This window comes from Vulpes lagopus, chromosome 21 (genome assembly GCF_018345385.1).
Source record: "Vulpes lagopus strain Blue_001 chromosome 21, ASM1834538v1, whole genome shotgun sequence".
Classification (NCBI taxonomy): Eukaryota; Metazoa; Chordata; class Mammalia; order Carnivora; family Canidae; genus Vulpes; species Vulpes lagopus.
The window spans coordinates 27247288-27265068 of NC_054844.1; the positions used below are offsets into that span (position 1 = coordinate 27247288).

The window sequence follows — 17781 nt, forward strand, 5'->3', positions numbered from 1 at the left end:
CCTCACCACCTCTGTCTCCTACCCTAGAACACAGTGCAGAACAATAATTTGAAACCCTTACATCGTGTTTACCATAATGCCTTCTGCATTTTTCACATACTCATTTATTCTTACGCTATAACCAAAAAAATAAGCATTATTATTTTTCTAAGTTTTAAAATAAAGTAAGGAACAGACTGGTTAAGTAACTTGCCTAAAGTCCCACAGCTATTAAATAGTGGTACTTGGAGAAGAACCAGAAAATCTAACTCCAGCCCCCACACTCAACCAGTAACTCTATCTTCCTTCAAAGATTGTTAGTAAATGTTCATTCAACTGATTGGAACATGACTCAGCACAGATGAATACATACAAACATCAAGTCTTAGAGAAGAAAGAATATTCTTAAAGTCTCAGATTCTTAAAACTTTTCTTGGGACATGCATAAATTATAATAGGCAAAGTTTTCTAAAAACCATCAAAAGCTTTGATTTGCACATTATACAAAATTCCATTTGATCACAAAAGGCCTCTTTAGGGCACAAAACCTCTTCAAGCACACATGGGGAATGGCTGTGTTTTAGTAATCAACTGTCACTTACTACATACTTCCATCTAAAAAAACAGAAGCCTCTGGATACAAGGTCAATGAGCTTTTTGTTTTTCTGTTTTTCTGTTTTTAAATTGCTGGCATCAGCCTTAGAGGGTTTGAACACGAACTTGTTATCCTTGAAACAGGCTGCTGCCTGCCAAAATCCACCCCCAATGTTGCTCTGATTAACCAGTAAACATCATTAAGAAGACACAACCTCTGTTAGTACCTTTTTTCAAGAAAAGAGTTTAACACAGGGCAGAACCATTTTAACATTTCTCCTAAAAGCCCTGACTGTTGAAAGCAAAAGACAAAAAAATTAAGCCAACAAAGATGAAGAGAAAGTTGTATTTCTGAACTTCCATGCCCCTGTGTTTACAGAATGACCCCAGCATGGGTAGCAAGAGGGAACAAGCCAAGCCCATTGTGGTCTGTGAGAACTGCCTTTGAAGGTGAAAGGATGTGACAGAGACAGAACAGCATCTGGAACCTCAAAGTGAACAAATTTTCAGAACACATCCACACAAAAAACCTTAACCAGCAACAGGTCTCTACAGTACCCACTGCAGTAATGATGATGACAATGACAATGATGAGGACAATGATATAGGAATAATAAATAAGCTAATAAGACATGTATGCCAAACTAATATTTTCTATTAAAAAAAAAAGTTAAGTTGCCAAGCAGCAAAATCAAATATATTGTTTTAAAGTAGTAGAAGAGGGCAGTGAAACATTAGTCTTATCTATTCGCTCATTTGTTCATTCATTCATTCACTCATTCACTCATTCTTGGCAGCCAGAGTCTGTGCCCCTCCTCTAGTACTTGTATTTCCTGTGGGGAACTCGCTCTTGTCTCACTTTGTGAAGTCTCAGTGGAACTCCAAGGTGTTTGGCCTTCCCTAACTCCCTGGGAGACAGAGGAGCTTCTTTGGCCATTCATTTTAGTGACGTGGTGGAGACAAAGGGCAGGCCGTGACCTAAAGCCCAAGCTCTGCCAGAGGTCTTAGTTTTCCCAGGACTTTGATGTGAAGACACAAAAACTTGGTGTAAGTTGACCTATTTGTTCCTGGGCAGGTACTCAAGTGCTCTCAAGACAGGCTATCCTAATGCCTGTTTCCTGTCCACTATGTGCCAACTTCTTTACTGGCCCTTCAATTCTGTGCACCTTCCTATACTCTTTCAACATTTTCCCTTTTTTTCAAGCAATCCCAACGCTGTTTCACTTGTCTGTCCCCAAAATGCAAGTGTCCGGTATCAGTTAAGCAGGGGGCCACGTGAAAACCACATTGGCTAAATTGGGTCACTGGGTCATAAGTGAGGACAGAAGCTGGAAGAGGGGGTACAGATTGGGAATCCCTGGAAACCAGGAAAAATACTGTAGGGATGCCAGGGGTGGCAGTCCCGGGAAGTTCAGGTGAAGGTCACCAGGGCTTTGGCATTAGTGAGACAGCCTAAGCTCCAGGAAACACAACACGATGAGCCACAGTCCCAAAGAATGTTTATACTTTATGACAAGTTTAGGGCTTTAAGTTGACCTTGTGATTGTGAACAGCTTCTATGCCACATAAAAACCTACTAGGAGATGAGAAAAGTCTTCTATTTCTTTGTTCACAATTAATGTTCAGATAAAAGCAACAAGATCACAGATCACAGCTTAACATCCTGGAATATTCTGCGTTTCTCTTCCTTCCTGCTGTGTGTTCACCTTTCCCATTTACTTGTCTGCATAATGAAGTTAGGCTTATCATTTCATTTTGTTTATAGCCGATTTTACAGCCCAGCTCATCATTACGACTGTTTCACAGACCCAAGAAACCTTCCCATGAGCCTTATTTTCATAAATTCACTGAGAATGAGCTCACATTAAACTTTATATAATACCATTTTAAAACTAAAGCTAAAACCCCAAATAAAATTACACCTTCCACTTAAAACTTTACTAAAAAAAAAAAAAAAAAAAAAAAAAAAAAGAATTTTGGGTTAATGATGATTGCCAGACCCATGTTACCTCATTTGTTTGGAAACAAATATGTAAGCAAAGAAACAAATGGGAAGAGATTTGCTTTTCTCCGTCTAATCATACCTGAATAGAGATTCTCTTGACAGCCAAATCTCATTCTGCTTCACAGTTTTCCAAGAGAAAAGCAACAGCAACAGCACGGTGGACACAGTCAGGGTGGTGGCCCCGCATCGATTCAGCCAAGTGCAGAGCTTGCTCAGTCCGTGCACAAAGAGGATGCAGTAGCCCATGCTGGAAAACAGGGGGGAGGAGCAGGATTACTCTGGGGGTGCAGTGGAGTCTCCCTGAATATTCTATCCGTGTAACTGACTTTCAAATAAAGTTTGTCCTATGACAGAGAAACATATATAAACTCCCCTGTCATACACAACATTTACATGTTGGTTCGCCAGTGTACCATTCCAGTACATTGCTCACTCTCTGGCATTGGTGTGGAGAATAACAAGCTCATTGTTTAGGCTCAAACTGCCTTGGATTTCAGCAGCTCAGGCATCATGAGAAGTTCTTTTTTGTGTTTTTGTTTTTGTTCTTTTTTTTTTGATCATGAGGAGTTCTTATGTGTGTTCTTAGGTCGTGCATAGACCCTCTGACTCTCGCTTCCTTACGTCACTGACGTTGTATAATCATACTGGTACCACATGTCTAAATTCAGACTGTTGTAGCAGGTCACATCATGGCTTTGTGAGAGCCAGCCTCCAAAAAGCACTGGTGCGTCTCTAGGGGTGTGCTGTTGGTATGTCCCCACCCTGGTCTAAGTCCTTTGCTGAAGGAAAATCATCTATCCATAGGCCAACTCCTGAGCCTTGCAGCTTGGAGCCCATCACAGACAAACTGTACTGATACGATTTTCTTACTGACTCTGGCTCAGCTTTCTAAAGAGACACAAAGAATCACTCATGTTATCTGAGTAGCATGTCAACAGCACGTCTCTAAAAGCCTTTGGCTGGAACGTGGTCCCTCACATCATCTATACAGCCACGGAGATGCGTCTTGCCTGTTGACTGGTCTCAGAAAAACACAAACATTTGCCATACGCATTTCAGTTAAGATCCACTTCTTTCCAAAGATAATAGACTACTACAAGTTATCATGGAGTATTTTAAGAATGAATCAAGCTTGTGTAAAGTAATCCTACATCTGTTAGACATTAATGCCATAATCCCAAATTAATATAGCCTATTTACTTGTTCCATTCATTCTCTCTCTATATGTGACTGGCAATATGCTGGGCACTAAGAATGCAATTATGAATAAAATATAGGCCCTGCCCTCAAAAAACTCCAGTCTACTGAGGCAGGCTGGTTTTGCAAAGGAAAACACTTAAACAGTCTAATTCCCAAACATATTTCTGTTAAAAAAAAAAATCTCTCCACTTTCTGTTTGTTCACCTTCTTAAATGTCTATGCTTTGGTATCAAGGGTAGAAAAACAAGAGAAGCATTTGCGGTTTCTGTCATGGAGATGCTGGGAATCATTTCAAGTTAGAGCTCCAATTCCATACTTCAAGTTCCCTAAGTCAGTTGGTCCAGCTCCCTCAACTTTTAGGGTTCACAGTTAGGCCAAATAAATGGAGTCACCACCCCACTTGGTAGGTTCGAGCTAAGGAGGCACAGGCCTATTACTGGATTTGATTGCCATAAGCACTGTGCAGAAGCCTCGAACATGCCAGAACATAGAGTCACTAATGCAAAAATATTAAAACCCCAAAACCTCTTCTCATTTTCACATCAAGTCATGTTTGGCCTTAAAGGTATCAAGGTTTTCTAAACATCTCTCATCCTACACAATTGGCCATGCTGACACCACTCTAGACCACATGGCTGTTCAAGTTCCTGAGACTGCTGGCCATCTGCTCCTCTAGCCCCATCTGGATCCCAGCCGTAATCGAGGAGCAAGGAGCATCTCTGGCCACATGAGAGCCTTCTGGGCTCCATCCTTCCATTCAACAGATATTTAATAAACACCAACTGCATCCTGCCATTGTTACAGGTACCGAGAACATATCGATGGACAAAACAGACAATAATTTCTGTCCTTGTGGAACCCACATGGGTGGAGAAAAACCACCAATAACAGAGAGTATGCCACAGAGCAGGATAATGTTAAAGATCTATCAGGAGAGAGGAAGAGGGAATCCAGGGTGGGGAGGAGGTTGAGAGTGTAATATGGTGAGGAATGGTGCCATTGAAAAGGTGACATGGGAGCAAAGTCCTGAAATGTATGTACCCTGTGCAGGCATCCACATCTCTAGCACCAGCTGACTCCCTGCTCCTGCCTTCATAAAGCAGCCCCATGAAAAACTAATGTTTACTGAGCACATCTTACATGCCAAACACGTTCCATGTAGGAGTACGGCCCATCCATGCATCCCTCACTCATACTGGTATTTAACCATAAAGACGCCAACAAGAAGAAGGTGAACAGGTCTCCTGAATTAGGGCACACAGCTTGTACATAGTCGGCAAAGATACAAACCCAGGAATATCAGATTCCAGAACTCACACTCCATATGTTGTCCTGCTTGTCTGGGTTTTCACTTGACTGGCTGATTCTTGCGTTCAAGAATCAGCTTATCACACAGTTCACCTACTTCCCTCCTAACCATTCCATTCATAAAATTTCAGTAGTTGTTTACTGTCTCCTTGTAGGAAACAGAGCTGCCATCTGGCAGAGTAGTGGGAAAGGAAAACACTGGGATCTCCACACGGGGCCTGAGCTATGGCCACAAAATGCCAGAAGACAAGAATAATGAAGATAACAACAAAAATAATTAGCTATTTTATACATTCATTTTTATACTGAGTCCTTCCTATTAGGCCAGGCACTGCACTAAGAGCGTTGCATGGGCGCCTGTCCACCACATTTATAGGGCCTAGGATAAGGATGGTACTGGCTTTAAATATATTATCTGATTAAATATATAATCCTTGGTATCTTCCATTTCCTAAGTGATGAAATTAAAGCTTAATAGGAGTTGAATACCTTTTCCGCAGCACCCACGGCTAGTAATAGAGAAGACCTATGGCTCTAACACTATGCTGTGCTCCAGAAGTGGGCAAACTTTTTCTGTAAGGGGCCAAAGAGTAAATATTTTGGACTTTTCAAGCTTTTCTGTCCTTCCCACTCACTCTATCTTTGGAGCAGTAAAGCAGCCATCGACACTATATAAATGAATGGGTATGGCCTTGTTCCAATAAAATTTATTTATAAAAGAGATGGTAGAGCAGCCTTCACTCAGGAGCCAGTGTTGACCCCTGCCAAAACCAGAGGAAGGAGAAGGCCATTTCTTTCCACTCAGCACAGGCATCAGTATCAAGTAACATGACAATTTTTTTTTAAAGTCATTATATTGACATATGGTTTAAAGAAATGGTAAGCCATATAAAATAACCTCTACTTAGGTTTGCGAATTTCTTAGAGAGTAACACATTCTTATCAACTTGAACACGGTATCACAAAGATTAAGATGCCTCTCTATTGTGACATTTCATCCTTCAACATCTGCTTTAATACAGATCTCAGCAGCAGTGGGGACAAATGCTCTCTCCATTTCTAGGGGCAGAGCAAGTCCTCATTTTGAATGTAGGAAATCAAGCAAATGAGAAGCTACATGCTTTTCTGGCCTCCAGGGAGATGAAACCAGACTCCAGATTGTTGTGGTTAATTTGGTTAAGGAAAACCTGGGCTCTGATCAGAGACCTCTACACAGAGCATGAAGGAGTCAGTGCAAACCACTGACACCTGGCAAAACCAGAACCTGAAGAACCAAGAGCCAAACTCCAACTACTGATTGGTTTACATCAACACCGGGATGCATTTTCAATTTTTTTAAAGATTTAATTTATTTATTCATGAGAGACACAGAGAGAGAGAGAGAGCGAGAGAGAGTGAGGCAAAGACATAGGCAGAGGGGGAGGGAGAAGCAGGCTTCAAGCAGGGAGCCCGGGATGTGGGACTGGATCCCGGGTCTCCAGGATCACGACCGGGCTGAAGGCAGATGCTCAACCCCTGAGCCACCCAGGTGTCCCCGAGATGCATTTTCAAAGCAGCTTGAAAAGTACCACTGCTTCTGAGAATGGGGTAATTATTTGATCTCTCATTCACAGGCTGAAGGTATCCCCAATTCAGTGCATATAATAACTAGAGACTCTCTAGTTACATGCATCTCTCCCTTATATTTTTATGATGCACATTTAAAGGAAACTGAATAAGAAATGCAGGTCAACAATGTTTGTCCTTTCATATTACAATGAAAAATATTTATTTGATAACTTTGTGAGAAGTTAATCATTCTGTGAACAGTAAAAATGTACTTTCACGAACCTTGCCCAGAAGCTCTTTAAGTGATAAAAGAACACTTCTTCCTATTTTGAAAAGATGACAATTTCCTATTTCTGGGCTAAGCATTTTACAATGCTTACTATAGCTTCACTTTTTGTTTAATTACACGGAGAAAAGAGAAAAGAGAATCTTTTTGCTATTAAGTAGAAGTGAAATTCTACCTTTTAACTTAAACTCAAGCCACTGAAAGTATCTATAAATAACATTAGTGATACAAGACAGACACAATCTCACGATTTTATTACTTAAAAAAAAAAAAAAAAGTCCCAGCTTTAGATCGTTGAAATGAAGTTAACTATTCCTAGTTAACTTCATTCTGGTCTGTTGAATCCCCACCTGGCAAATTATGACAGTGAAATCTTATTCTGTTCTCATGGATGGTTAAACAATAAAGCCCTGGAATGCTGAGCCCAGAACAGGTGTTTGATGCTGTATCCAGGAAGCAGCAGGGAGCCAATGGTGAGGCCACATATCGGATTTAACCTGGAAGCTGCCAGCTTCTGGTGAGCCAAGACTCCCCCCTAGTTCTTTTTTCTCAAATATTTGATGGGTGTGAAAATTTCTCAGAAGGTTGACAGTATTGGGATGTGAGTTTATTTATATTCCAAGAAAATGACTCCAAAACCATTTCTTATACATTTCCCTCTTGCACAGCTCCTCATGTGAGGTGCTGGGCTTCTGGGGCAGGGATGAAGAGCTTCTATTTACTTCTTCACAAAACAGATTTCTTCCATTCTTTCCGCAGCATATCTATGGAACAATGTGATAATAATGTCATTGCTTTCACTTTCTGAGAACCTGATTCTCCTTTACCTCTTTGAAGATGAGATGCTTCCTCTCAACCTCGTAGTTCATCTATCTACTAGCTCCATATTTATGAGACCTCTCGTGATAAATAAGGCAGAGCCCTGGAGTCAGAAAAAACTGCATTTTCAGTTCTGACACTGTTGTTTGATCTTAAATTATTTAAGTTCTCTAGTTATTATTTTTCTTACTGGTAAAAGGAAATAATTTTACACTGTGCATAATGGTAGACAATAAACAATAAATGATAACATTGTTATAATATTATTAGGGAATCATTTTCTACTGAATAGAATGTGAGGTAGGATATGTGTATAGTCTGCACATATCCAGGTAGAAACAGATGTCTCTGTCAGGCTCCTATAAATGTTCCTGAGGCCACTAAAATACTATGATCTGCAGGGGAACAAAAGTGTCCTGCAAATTTGGAAGTTTGGGAGTTCAAGGTGAGGAAAAAGGAATTCATTGGAGAATAAAGAGTCTGGAACTGGGTTAAAGAAGCTGGGTTCTTTTCTGACACTTGGGAGTTCCGTGGCCACATGAGACTTACTTAATTTCATGAAGCCTTGGTTGTTTATTTTATAAGAGTTTAAGACTGCCTGCCTTGAATAGCTGAAAACATAGCTACTTTAAAAGGCTGATTGTTTGGAGGAAATGAAATAATGTATGTGGACATAGTCTGTAAACTGAATATAAGGTATCAGTGTTTTCAGGTGAAGTGTTTATGTGTTCATGTGTGTGTTTAGTATGCCATATACTATTACATCAATAAAATCTACTGTGTATATCATTAAAATAAGTGATTAGATCTGTAAATAAACCTCAAGAAATCCAATTTATTAAAGCCCAGATTGACCTAAACTATGTAATTTACAGGACAATATTAAGTCTTTCATAAGCATTCACAGAAATTCCCTTAAAACTACAAAATTCCTTTTACAATATTGTTCACTTCAGAAAGGTCTGATTCACACATCACTTTTTTTTTTAAGATTTTATTTATTTATTTATTCATGAGAGACACAGGGAGAGAGGCAGAGACATAGGTAGTGGCAGAATCAGGCTTCCTGTGGGGAGCCCGATGTGGGACTCGATCCCAAGACCCCAGGATCACAACCTGAGCCAAAGGCAGACACTCAACCACTGAGCCATCCGGGTGCCCCTCACACATCATTTTGATAGAACAATATAGTGAAGGAAGATACACTTGTTGTAGGTGAAATATAGGTAGCTATGTAGGTATGCTAATGTGCATTCATAGTTCTAGAATTCAACAAGCACTTAAGCAAATCTTCCCTTAACCCTATTTCAAATCTTTCTCTACTCTATCTTTGTGAATAAAAGAAGAAAGAAGAAAGGGAAGAAAATGTGAACAATAATCGTTTTGGTGAATTAATGCACAAAATAAATTTTTGTATTCAACTTTGATATAAAATAAATTATTAACTATTTGGAAGTTCCGGCTGGTTATTTAAAAATGGAGTAATGTTTTCACTTGCACTTCAGCATCAGCTTATGACAGGAGCTATTTTACAAGTGTGGTTGAGGGGATCCCTGAGTGGCTCAGTGGTCTGGCACCTGCCTTTGCTCCAAGGCGTGATCCTAGAGTCTCGGGATCAAGTCCCACGTTGGGCTCCCTGCGTGGAGCTTGCTTCTCCCTCTGCCTGTGTCTCTGCTTCTCTCTCTCTCTCTGTGTCTCCCATGAATAAACAAATAAAATCTTCAAAAAAACCCAAAAACAACTGTGGTTGACAAAGGTTGAACAAAGAGGTTGAAAGTATCATAAACTAACATGGAAACAAGGGTAAACTTACAAATGAATCAATCTAAGGGGTGAAGATGATTAGAGTTCTTCACCAGGAGAACTATCCATCTGTGGGGAGTGGGTGTTTCCCCTTGCAGGAGTCTTCACTCCAGGCCTGGGTTCCTTCCCTCCGAGGCTGGTACAAAAAAATCACAGCCAGATTTGCCATCTGGGCCTGAAAGGCCTTTTGGCCAAAGCCAAAGACTTTCCCCAAGGAACTCTAAAGCAACTCCTAAAAAGTTAGAAAAACCACCCTCTCCCTACCCTCCTACAGCATGCCCATCTCTGGGACCTGAATCCTGTCATTTATTCTTCCATACACTACCTTATATTATGATATGGCATCTGCACTTTTGAACCAAAGACATAATGGACAATCTAGTAGTTGTCGCTGCCCCCCGCTCTCTATTCTGTGTGTGTTAACACAGACCTGACCGCACAGGCATTTACTTTGTTATGTGTCCAGTGTTCTTTAAGTCTCTACGATTCTCTTTTCTGAAGCATCCATCGTGTTGGCTACTATGAGAAAAGAGACAAAAATGGTGGTTCTGAACCTCATGGGAGCAGGACAATCCAGATTTCCAAGAGACAGAAGATATTTTAAGATTACTAAAATTTGTGTAAGAAGTCACTGGTTAAGTGGTAATCATTTGGCAATATTTATAAATGTATCAAATCAACACATTGTACACCTTAAACTTACACAATAGGTCATTTATATTTCAATAAAGATGAAAAAAAAAAAAGAAAAAGTCAGTGGTTTGAGATCCATTTCCTTGCACAGAACCCAAGAAAAAAGAAATGGATTTACTTCTAAGTCTTGACTTAAAAGGTGTTGAGACAGCCAACTCTGTGCAGGACATGGGGTATCAACATCTACATTTTAGTTGCTCCCTTCTGTTTGCAGAGGCAAATTTCATAACCTTCAGTATGGTGTTGTTAGATAGAACATTAGCCTACTAAAGCAGGGTTGCAGGACCAACAGAGGAAGAGAAGGGCCGGGAAAGGAGGAGAGACCCATATCTATGTTGCTTTGCTTTTCTTCAACTTTGATTCCTCCAATCTTCTCATTTGCACAGGGTGGACTGAAAGAATGACTCGCAGCTACCTAGGGCACGGCTTATGGTATTTTTCACACATATTTTCCATTTAGCCTTATCTGAATCCAAATTATAGTCTCCAAATTTCTACTTTCAAATTGTGGTTTCCAATACATTTGCTGTTCATCACTTAGGACTTAACAGACATAAACATTAGTTTTTTAAATAACTAATAGGATTCTGTGATATTAAGGCCATGATTGTAGTTTAGTAAGTAACTGGTTGAGACTATCCTCATCGCTGGTCCCATGCCACCCCATGGATTGGCTAACTGATCTTTGGCCCACAAGCACCCAAGCTCACTTCATTTTCCCCTCAGCTCACTTCATTTTTACCATGGCTATGTTCTGTTCTATTTGTCGGCAATCTTACAATTGCTTCTCCAGTGGTATCACTGATCTTCACTCTTCCTCTTCAGATCATTTGGTGACGTCACTGATCTTTGCTGCCCCCTCATGCAATATTGCACTGCATTTCTCCTTTTCCTTTTGTTGTGCTCATTATGATAAAAGAGAACCTCCCTTTAAGATGGCATGATAGAAATGCATCAAAAATGGATTCAGAGCTAAAACTAAGTAATATTGAGTGGCTTTGGGTAATTTACCAACACATATGCACACTCACACACATCTACTCTCAGAGACCTGGTGCACTTGACCTTGTAACTGAAACTGCCTCTCAGGCTATTTCTTGGGTTTTTAGTTAGTGGCTCTTTGCCAAGCCCAAGCTGCTTTTCCCATCTCTCTAACGTATCATACAACGGGAATTTCAAACAAAAAAAAAAAATCAAACTAAAAAGCGAATATGTGACTTTGCCTTGTTCCTGGATTTTTAAAGATTTTTGGGACTTTGTCCTCTCAAAATTGAGTTACTTTTGCCCTCTGATATGGTTCAATCTTGTCCTATTGCTGCCAGCCATGGCCTTAGAGGGACCCAACCTTCTCTACTCAGTATCAACCACCTTGGGGGCAATTTTACCTGTGCTTTGACCCCTGTCTAGATACTAAGCTTCAGCAGAATTAATGAGTCTCTCTCCATAACTTCCTTTGGAGACGCAACCTTTTGACCTGTTCTCATGGACTACAACCTCTCTCATTAAGTTGTCTTTACAGCTGCTCCTTAAGGGAGGTCTGGCATTGTTCTTGCTGCCGGGGCCCCGTTTCCTCTCAACATACATCATACATTCCTTCTTGCTACTTTCCCCATGAACTTCTAAGCATCAGCTGTTCCTGCTTCTTATGAGGACACCCTGTTATCTCACAGTAGAAACCCCACACAGATGCTTCCTGACCACCTCCTGGTGTCCACCCCAATGCCCCTCAGAGCGCCTGCCCCTGTGGCAATTGTACTGCCTTCCTTGCCACTCCTCCCAAGAGACCCATCTTCCTTTCCCTACTGGGACCACCCTGTTGAAAGAAAGCAGACACAAGTGATCACATTCCAATGCATGACAAAAATCTTTGTTCAAAATCTTAAGGAGAAAAAAAATCCACGCTTCCCCCCAAGGTTATTCTGAATCACAGAACAGTTGAACTTTTGAAGCTGAAAGGGACCTTAAAGATCATGTGACACAATGGTCACTGGGTTTTAGGTTCCCCAAACGTGTAAAATCCCCAAGAAAGTGGACTTGGGTGAGGGAAGAGGGATGTTATCATCTTGTCAAAGGAGGAAGGATATTTTAAGACCAAAAATATAAGAAAGGCATAATTTCATAATTTAAAAATGAATGCATAGATAAAACTTTATGAAAAACCCACTGCACTGTCTTTTCTCTCTCTCCTCCCCCCGTTAAATCAGAGAAAACTCTGTCATGGAGATCTAGGCAACACTTGGGAACCACTGAGCAAGGCCAACCAACCTTCTGGTTTTACTAGTAGGAAAATGATTCCCCAAGGCTGTTAGGTAGTAGGGGACAGATGGGGCTGTGCTGATTCCCAGTTCAGTCTTCTTCCTACTGGATTTATTAAAGTAAGCGTGTGTTGATATTGAATGACTGCTCTGATTTTAATATTTGACAAAATTTTGATTTACTCTCAAATAATTACAGTAAATCTAAAGGAGTCTACACATAGATGGCTCATCAGGAGGGGTTCCCAATATCAGATAATGGAAGCAGTGTAACTTCCGAGGTAGCATTTCTCATTTTGCATTTTGAATAATAAATACTGCAGTATTGCTTCCATAGCAACCCATGTAAAACTAAAAATTTTATCTCAAATTGATAAGTCTGAGTTTGGTATTTCTCAAAATCAAAAATGAATAGAGGTCATCATTTTTCCTTCTCCATGTCTGATGTGTCTGCCTGTAAGTTTTAGGGATTATACAATACAAATAGCATCTTTGTAAGAGTAGTGGAATTTTTTATATTTCTTTCTTCCCTCCAACATATAGTATCTAACTTCTCCTTCTGAGATCTCAATTATTCTTGATCGATGCTATCCAATGTTGTTTCTGCCTTCATTTATTCCTATCTGGCTTCTCTCTCTACTCATTCATGTTTTCTTAAAGTAGCTTAGGAATTTGCTCTTTGACGCTGAAGTGAATAAATCACCCTTAATCTGGCATGTAAATGGATATCTGATCACATCCTATGACTTCATTTGAGAGCTCTCAACAACTTTTTCTGCTTCATTGATTCAAAGAAATTTTAGTCCTTTGAAGCATTCTAATGTGGTTTTTATAAAATACAAAAAAAAGTAGCCATAAAATTATATGCCTCTCTGGAGATAAGAATAAGAGATCAAAATTTCTGGCAAAAAAAGAAAGAACGAAAGAAAGAAAAAAATGATTTAAGCCCCAAACTCTCCTGCCTGTTCAAAAAGGAAATCCACAAAATAGGCATTTATCACCAGAAGAAAAGATTATTCCAATTTCTTTTGGTGGTGAAACTCTGACCCTAAAGCCATGCAATGATAAATAGATAGCCTATTTCTGTCTCTTTTATCCACAGATTTCAAAGTGCAAGTAAGAGGAAGGTGATATTTTGGGTCTTATCTAAGTTAGGATAGAGGGAGAACAGAAGCCAGGAGATTTGAGTGGCTTGTTCATTGTTAGGCATAAAGGCAGAGATAAAAGAGCACTTGGTCTGACTCATTCTAGGGCTTTTCTTGTAAAATAGCCAAATTAGCCCCTGGGACTGATGGAAGTCACCCAGGCTTTAGTGAGGATAGACATGACTTCTGTGGTGTTCATGGATGGAAATCTAAGGCCAGGATTTGGCTCCATATAACTTGAAACAAACATTTAACGAGTAGAAAGTTCAACTTCCTCAGAAGAATTACCAGTTCAGCTTTCCATTTCATTGTCCTATCACTTGCTAAAGTTTTTGAAACAACACAGATGTCTGCATAAAGATGATGATGGGTATTATTAAACTTCCACTGAGGACACCAGGTACATTTTGTTTTCCTCAAAGCACCTGGGTCTTAATGCTGTGGAAAATGACTCTTTCTTGTCAAGGTCAAAAACGTAAGGAGAGTCATGCAGAGAAGATTCCTGTATATATAACAAGGCTTGTTTTTCACAATTGGCAAAGTCAATGCCGAAGTTTAATAAACGCAAAAGGCAACATTCAGCATTCTCACACTTTCCCAGGGATGCCTACAGCATATGCAAACTTCTCTGTGGTCCCCAGGAAGCTTTCAGCAGTTCTAATGACTTCATCGCAGTTAGTTTATAAATATTGAGAATTTTATATGAAACTGGGGGACTTTCTCTGGAAAGGATTGTAACCAGCAGTGACCAGCTGCCCCACTTTGGTAGAGAATAGTGTATAGTTGGGCAAAGAGCTGCTGAAACCCTCAGAAAATGAAGACTGAATGTCAACACTGCAATAGACATATGCAAGCATGTGGGAGAAAAGAAAAAGATAGTCATCTTTTTAATGAAGACCAGCTTTCTGACCCTGATTTTGGATAGCTCTGTACCAAGTTTGCAAAATATATCAAAATCTAGTTCTAAGAAGCAGGCACTTGCTCTTGGAAATATTGAGGGTTTTTTTCATATTCAGAACTTCATTTTAATCCAAATAAGCTTATTACTAGTGGGGAAAAGGGCAGGGACACTACTTTTTCTATGTTAGAGCAAAGAAATAAAGTCAGAGAAAGGTTGGGACCCTTGGGTGGCTCCGCTAGTTGAGCAGCATCTTCGTTTTGGCTCAGGTCATGATCCCAGGGCTCTAGATCCAGCCCCATTTTGCACTCCATGCTTGGCACGGAATCTGCTTGGGATTTTCTCTTTCCCCCTCATCCCTCCCCTTGCTTGCTCTCTCTCTCTCTCTAATAAAATAAATCTTAAAAAAAAAAAAAAAAAGTCAGAGGAAGGTCTGTGTAAGGAATGGGAACCCATGAAGAAGACAGAGCTGGGATGATTCTGCAGGTTTAGGGGAATACACCTACCTTTGAGAGATGAACCCCTTATTTTAACTAAGACACCTCACATATGGATGATGACAATATTATGGGCTTAATAATGTTTGCATAAGAGGCTCTTCCAGGAAAATGACACTTTAACCTCTTGTTTAAAATTCTAGCCCTTGATTTACTCAGAAATTGTTCCCTTGTCTCTGGATTAGAGAAGTTTGTCACACCTGCAATTCTTTGACCCCCAGAATCCTAGAGTCCTGAGAGTTTATATCACAGGATTTAGAAGTACACGTCCTGGTCACCAAATGGAGTTGAATTGAAAGTACAGTACTGTGTACTGAATTTCTCTTTCCTTTCACGTACAAAGAATACTGAGATGTTACCAATCAGAGAAGCACTATAGTCTGGAAAGTGAGAAGTCTGTCAGTAGACAAAGATCTGCGTTCCAGCTCTGCCCACCTTGGTCAAGTTCATTAAGTTTTTAGCATGCAGGTGTTATGTTTTTGTAAAACATGGTAATGGCATCAGCTCCCTAGGGAGCTGACATCAAACAATAACACACATTATTTATTGACCACATACAATGCAAAAACACTTCATAAGTTTTTTAAATGAACATCTCATTTAATGCTCACAATGGGTCATTGAGTTGGGTGCTGTTATCATCATTTTCTATAGACAAGGGAAGTGAAGCTTTGAGGCATCCACTCGTACTTAAGGCAGAATTCAAATACAGGCCTTGACTTCAAGGGGGAGCTATGAATGACTACATAAACAGAGTGAGTGAGCTGATAAAATAAATATGCTTAGCATGGCGACTGATATATAATCGAGGTTCAACAGAAGTTTTGACGCAATTAACTAATGTTTATCAGCAGTTAAACTCTTTGGGGGCAGGCACTGAGATTCACTTATTTTTGTAGCCTCATATTCTAGTACAGCATGCAATGTGCTCTGTGAATACTTGTTAAGTGAAGAATGAACAGAGTCCACTTGGAATCATCACTACAGAGAAGAGCTGACTGAAGCCACTTGCAGGTGGTCAAAGCAAAAACATATCTAGACCACCCGCTGACATCTCCTTTGCCCTTCGTATTCCCTATTAGTGGCAAGGCCTCACAAGCCTGTTATTCTATAACAATATAGAATATAAAGAGTTTGTGTTGTATTTTTGTCCTTAACAAATAGTGTTGATCAAGAAATAACCTCCTTCCCAAATGGTGCTGAAGACGCATAAAGAAAACTAAGGATTGCCCTCTCTTCTTAACCAACAAGTCAAAACAAGAAGCTGCAAAGCCTTGGAAAAACTGTTAGGTACTTGGTTTGGTGATAAAGGTTATGAAATTAATTTCTAATCATATATATCTTTAAATTTCTAACTCAATGTCTATTAATAAAATGAAAATTTATTGATATTTAAATTAATTCTAAAATAAAATTTAAAGCTAATTAAAATTCCTATCCAAAGGATACAAAAATACAGATTCAAAGGGGCACATGCACCCTGATGTTTACAGCAGTATTATCAACAATAGCCACACTATGGAAGCAGCCCAAATGTCCACTGACTGATGAATGGATAAAGAACATGTGGTGTGTGCACACACACACACACACACACACACATAACACACACAAAATGGAACATTACTCAGCCATCAAAAAGAATGAAAACTTGCCATTTGCAATGACATGTATGGAGCTAGTTTATTATGCTAAGCAAAATAGGTCAGTCAGAGAAAGACAAATACCATATGATTTCACTCTAGGTGAAATTCAGGAAACTAAAGAGATGAACACAGCGAAACGTCAAAAAAGAGAGGGAAGCAAACCATAAGAGACTTTTAAAGACAGAGAACAAACTGAGGGCTGCTGGAGGGGTGGTGGGTGGGGGGATGGGTTAAATGGGTAATGGGCATTAAGGAGGACACTTGTGATGACCACTGGGTGTTATATGTAAGTAATGAATCACTGAATTCTACTTTTGAAGCCAATATTACACTATATGTTAAGTAACTAGAATTTAAATAAAAATTGGAAGCAAAAATAAAATAAAATTAAAAAAATAAAATAAAATTCCTAACTCAGTATTAATAAATAAAAACAATGATTTCCTTATAATATTTTGGTTTAGGATACTGCCCTTTAGAAAAGTTCATTCTTATACATAGCATTTATGATACTACTTAATTTTAGTAAGTTTACTAAAATCCCTATTTTTAAAATGTGAAAGCCTGAATTCGAAAAAGCTTCATATCTTGCTCAAGGTTACACAATGGATAAATAGCAGAACCACGTAGGGGACATTTCCAGGCTCCTGAAAAATGTGGCCTTGAAACACTGACATCTGAATAAGACAAGAGAAAAGACAAGCTCCAGCACAATTCAAATATTCAGATATAAGTGGCATTATGTAGTCACGTATGGCTGAATAGCTTTTATAATTTTTAACCATTTTTTTCCTCAAGGACAAATTTTCTTGAGATTGTACCTATTTTTAAATTAAAAGAACAAAGAAAGAGACAGAAAGAAAGAAGAGAGAATTCAATTACAATTGTGGCTACTTAACATAATTAATAATTTTATGCAAATCAAATATTTCTAGAAAACTACTACCATAATGTTTAACGAAACATAGTTATTGGGGTAAGAGATTGGGGTAAAATCTCGAATGCATTTAAACCAGTGGAAATGAGCGTGAACACGTGTGAGCTTGAACTCTCCCCAGCTGCTCTGCGGCTGTTGTTAAAGCTAATAAAGGCCTCAGCGCCACAA

The 17781-nt window shown here is 39.4% G+C and overlaps 1 protein-coding gene across 3 annotated transcripts in view; it reads right to left on the minus strand.

Moving 5' to 3' along the window:
- TMTC1 (transmembrane O-mannosyltransferase targeting cadherins 1) overlaps positions 1 to 17781 on the minus strand; it is a 265261-nt gene that overhangs the window by 74330 nt on the left and 173150 nt on the right. For all 3 annotated transcript variants that reach the window (XM_041735889.1, XM_041735890.1, XM_041735888.1), the window contains one exon: positions 2658 to 2825. In XM_041735889.1, the coding sequence (XP_041591823.1) occupies positions 2658 to 2825 (168 nt within the window). The remainder of the gene's footprint in view (positions 1 to 2657; positions 2826 to 17781) is intronic.